Genomic DNA, 4,417 nt, shown 5'->3' on the forward strand with positions numbered 1-4,417 from the left:
GGGGGGGGGGGTTGGTGTGCCTTGCAGTATTAGGGCCAGTGCAAACTTTCATGTAAAGCTACAGAACATCTCCGTGTCTGACTCGCTTGATTTGAGAGGCTTCCAAATACTTTGGTCTCAAGTTTCAGCTTGCTGAAACCCCACACCCTACCTTGGCAGCACATATAGCCGAAGCACAGCCTATGTAGTCAACACCCTGTTTTTTGTTGTTTCTTTTTTTTAAAGTTGTTTTTCCGCTAATTGTTTTGTGTAATTGCGGTTATTTCATTCCTGTCTATCCCTTAGTGTTGGTCAGTTTGGAGTGTACAGCCCAGGGAACTCCCAATCCAGAATAGCAATACACCTAAAGTGTGTTTTGGAACCATTTGTGTTTTACTTCAGTACTCTTAATAGTATGACATTTCATATTTATGAGTACTGTTCAAATATTAATACGTATACTTCAAGTGTGTAAAAATGAACTCATTTATGTCCTGCTTAAGTATACTTATAATACAGGAAGTTATCATTCCTTTGTATTTCAAATATTATATTTGAAGTACATTCAGAGAATTATAAGTGGAAATGGCATTTTAGTACAGTCTTGTATAAGTATACCAAAGTATAAAATAAATACAACCATTTTAAAGTATACCTGTTACTATTTAAATTGTAGTTTTTTAATACAATTTTAAAAAACTACAATCGTTTTTAGTATTTAGTGTACTGAAGTACAAAGTCAGTGGTGCCAAAATAATATACTTTAAGTATACTGCTTTTTTGGCTTGGGTTCTCATCCAGTCGGAGCTTTAACTCAAACTCCTTTCATACCCCCATATTGACAAAGATTACTAGTCAGCCAAATTAAGACCTAGGCTCACAAAGGTCCTAAAAGCCTTTATTGCACATGTTAAGTCAAGGTTTGTTGCTGGATAGTGTGAAATCCCAAGAACACTTGCCTGAGGGCAGTTGTTTGTGTCAAAGTGCAGTGCTTCAAAAATGTATTTCTTAATTTCAGACAAACGGTACAAAACCTTTCTTTTGAGTTTTAGTGACTTAGTCATTGTATAGTTTTGACATTCAATTTGAGTCATTGTATATTCATTACAAGAAATTGGCAGAAATGTGATAATTCCTGGGAAATGCTTGAATTCTGTGACAACTAGACATGTTCTTCTTTTACATTGTTTAAACACTCTGTAAGCCTTCGGTATCAGTTATCCTGTCTTTCCTGTCCCGGGTTTGTTTGTCATGCTAGATGGTTTATAACATGGAACCGTTGTCAATACATTTCATTTTGATATTCCTCTATTTAAGTTCAGTTATGATTTCAAGAAATAATGACTGAATTTTCACTTCACTTTTCTTTTTTATACATGTGAAATGAAACCATGACCAAAGCCTACTTTTTCAAACTGGAAGTTGTGAACTTCATCTCAGCCAAATGTTTGATCTGACAGAAAACGAGGCTCCGCTTGTGAGGACCAAAACTGGCAAGCCAAGTACTGTAATTGCAATAACCTTTCTGTAATTATCCATTATTTTTTACTTCTATATTTTTGCTGTTTTCAGAAATATGTGCCTGATTGGTGTGGCCTACCCTGATGACTCAACAACTTATGTTTTAGTTTTTCCTTTTAACCTTATTCAGACTGAAACACTCATCTTTAGTTTGTTAATAGTGAGGATGGATCTGGAGTACGGCTGGGCTGTGTCTCAATTGTCTGAAGGTGCCTTGTCTCCTTTCCATTACCTGCACTGACCTGAGAGCTTAACAGGTGGCTGAATGGTGATCTGTTACTAGTGTCTCATCGGATCAGTGACTGGAAGGCAGGAAAATGGAGAGGAAACTACTTCAGACTATGGAACTGCACTCAAAATTAGTTTTCAGTGGCCATTTAACAAAAACACAAGTTCTACAGCACACCTTTTGCTTTATTGGCTTTAAAGGCAAAACAAATTTAATAGATAGAAATGCACCTACATCTGTTGCATTAATGCTTTGGTTCTTTGAAATGGTACAATGGTTGAGATGGAAACTGGAAATAATTGAGATGGCTGTGGTCATTTCATTTGTTCTTTTTATTCGGTACTGAAATCCCATTCCAAAATATTTTTTGTGGAATGTTTGTTACATACTGTTTGTATTGTTACAGGTTTTTGTAAGTATAATTTTTTTGGTCTTCAGAGTTTCATAGAAATAAAAGTATTAATATGTGAATGATTTTTGCAAAACATTTTTCAAAGGATTCCTTTCAACCTTTAGAGGGATATTCAACTTTTGGCCCCTGAAGCCAATTCAACTCCATATTTTTCAATGCGACATCTTAATCAGGGACTTGTTTAGACCTTGGACAGCAATTTTTGATGAGGTATAACTGGAAAAACATAGTGTAAGAATTGAATATCCCTGCCTTAGGTGGTCAACGTCTAGGCTCGATCTTAATCTGCATTGCCCTCTAGGGGCAAGAAGGAAGAAAACACTATGAACACAATCGTTTTATTTAAAATTCAGGTTGTAGCTCAATTACAAACGTTTAGCATGCTGTTTAGCGGAGTGGTTCCAAGTTCGAGGCCCGAGGAGGACAGACGGTTTTCATTCTAGCCCTTTAATCAGGGACTGATTTTATATTGAACCGAATTCCGTTAACTACCAGGTGGCATATAAATCAGTTCTCCTGGTCGTTTAGTTTAGAAATTAATACTAGTAGTCTATAACGAAGTAGGTTTAAGGAGCCTAACCTAGGTGCCGAGTTTTCCATAACACGAAAGTGAAAGATTCAGCATGACAAATATTAGGCTACTTGATATGCAGAGTTTTAGGCCTAAATACAAGTGCACTCCTCCGGTATGATGTTAGGCAGGGTCTCGTATTTGAAAGAGTATCCACCGTCAGACGTAGTAGTGAACCGTAGCGACTTCATGGTTCCGGGCACCGGAGCGCAGCACTGCTTAATCCCCAGCACAGCAGTGGTTCTGTCCAACGATAAACAGGTCCCGTGGCAATAGTAAAATGTGAACACCTTGGGGTGGACGATCCAGTTGTCCCAGCCCAGCTCCTCAAACGAGATGTTGATCTCCTCCCGGTTACAGTCGCTCTTGTCGGGTTTCTCCAGCGATGGCCGCATCAGGAGGTTAATGGCCGACGGAGACCAGGGGATGGTTGCGGCCGCTTGCCGAGGGGAGCGGTCTGGGCTGCGAGGGCGTGTGTGGAGGTGGAGAAACGGCGTTTTGTCGGCTTCGTTAGCGTGACATTTACAGGAGGGACAGCGCACCTGGAACACGAAAGGTCCTTGGGCCAGGATAGCGTGAAGGGGACGCTCGAGGTGGTAGGTGGTCCAGCCGTCAGGGGTTGTTTTTGTCGGAATCTCTGCAACATTAAGAAGTTTTTGGTCGGAGGTGAGAATGAAGAGAGGGGCGACAGTTGTGCTTCCACCCTCTCCAGCGTAGAACCAGAAATGGGCCAAGGTGACGGCGGACTGCTGCTTGTCCGCAGACGGTTGGAAGTAGTAGGTGAAGTGGCGGGTGTCTTTTTCTTCAGGAAGAGACACTTCGGTACCACAAGTCGAGTCTGTAAATAAATGTGGTGGATATACGTTCAGATCAATAGATAGCTGCAACATTTAAAACAAATATAATTTACGAAGTTCTAAAAAGTGGGAAAGAGAGGGTTAGTCTCCCACTAACCAGAGCTGGGAAAGAGGATGACTTGCTCTTGGTTCTCCTGAAGATGCCTCATATGGTCTTGTGCCCAGGCTGCCCTCCCCACCCTGGTGGCTCTCCGGTGCCCTTTCCCCACCTCCACTCTCACTTTGCCTCCTTCATGGGCCTGGAGGCTAGGCTCAGGGGGCTTCTCCAGCCCTAACCCGTCCAGGAGGTGCTGTTTGAACCAGTCCAGCACCACGTTGCGAGGGACCTCATCCCCTTGGCAAGCCTGCGTCAGGGACCTGAGGTTGACCAGGACCAAGAGGCAAAAGAAGAGGATGGTTGAAGGGGCACTCCACATGGTTAGGTTGTCTGGTGTAGGTGGGCACTAAGCACATAGATCAATGTAAAAAAAATAGCTTCTGATTTGGTGGAATCCAAGCAGGTCAAATACTGGTGATCAAAGATGTACAATTCTGTTGATTGATTGTGCATAAAAAAAATATTTAGAGAAGTTTCTCCTCTGTCCTGAGCTGGTTTAACACAAGTGGTCAAAATGAAGTCCTGTGTTCATTGCAGGTTCTCTCTGCCAGTGCTGAGGACTCGTCTGTGTCTTTCCTTTGTTTCCTCATGGACTAATATTGTCCCCACACTCCTACCCCTGCCTATCTAGACATTGTAGAAAATAATGGAGGGGGGGGGGGGTACCCTTTGTTATTGTTATGTATCCTTTATCCAGGGAAAGATGGCAGAGTTATGACCTTGTGGGGGATTTGATGCTACAATGTATATT

At 41.7% G+C, this 4,417-nt stretch overlaps 1 protein-coding gene across 1 annotated transcript; it reads right to left on the reverse strand.

Annotated features, from left to right (window-relative positions):
* Positions 1-2,465: 2,465 nt before the first annotated feature.
* inha (inhibin subunit alpha) lies at positions 2,466-4,197 on the reverse strand. Its single transcript, XM_010893134.3, has 2 exons — positions 3,667-4,197; positions 2,466-3,550 (listed from the first exon to the last, which is right to left on the reverse strand). Exons 1-2 carry the CDS (start codon positions 3,983-3,985, stop codon positions 2,805-2,807), a joined length of 1,065 nt encoding a protein of 354 aa, XP_010891436.2. The 5' UTR covers positions 3,986-4,197; the 3' UTR covers positions 2,466-2,804.
* Between the last annotated feature and the right edge of the window lie 220 nt (positions 4,198-4,417).

The sequence above is a fragment of the Esox lucius genome, chromosome 22, assembly GCF_011004845.1.
Source record: "Esox lucius isolate fEsoLuc1 chromosome 22, fEsoLuc1.pri, whole genome shotgun sequence".
In the NCBI taxonomy this organism is placed as follows: Eukaryota; Metazoa; Chordata; class Actinopteri; order Esociformes; family Esocidae; genus Esox; species Esox lucius.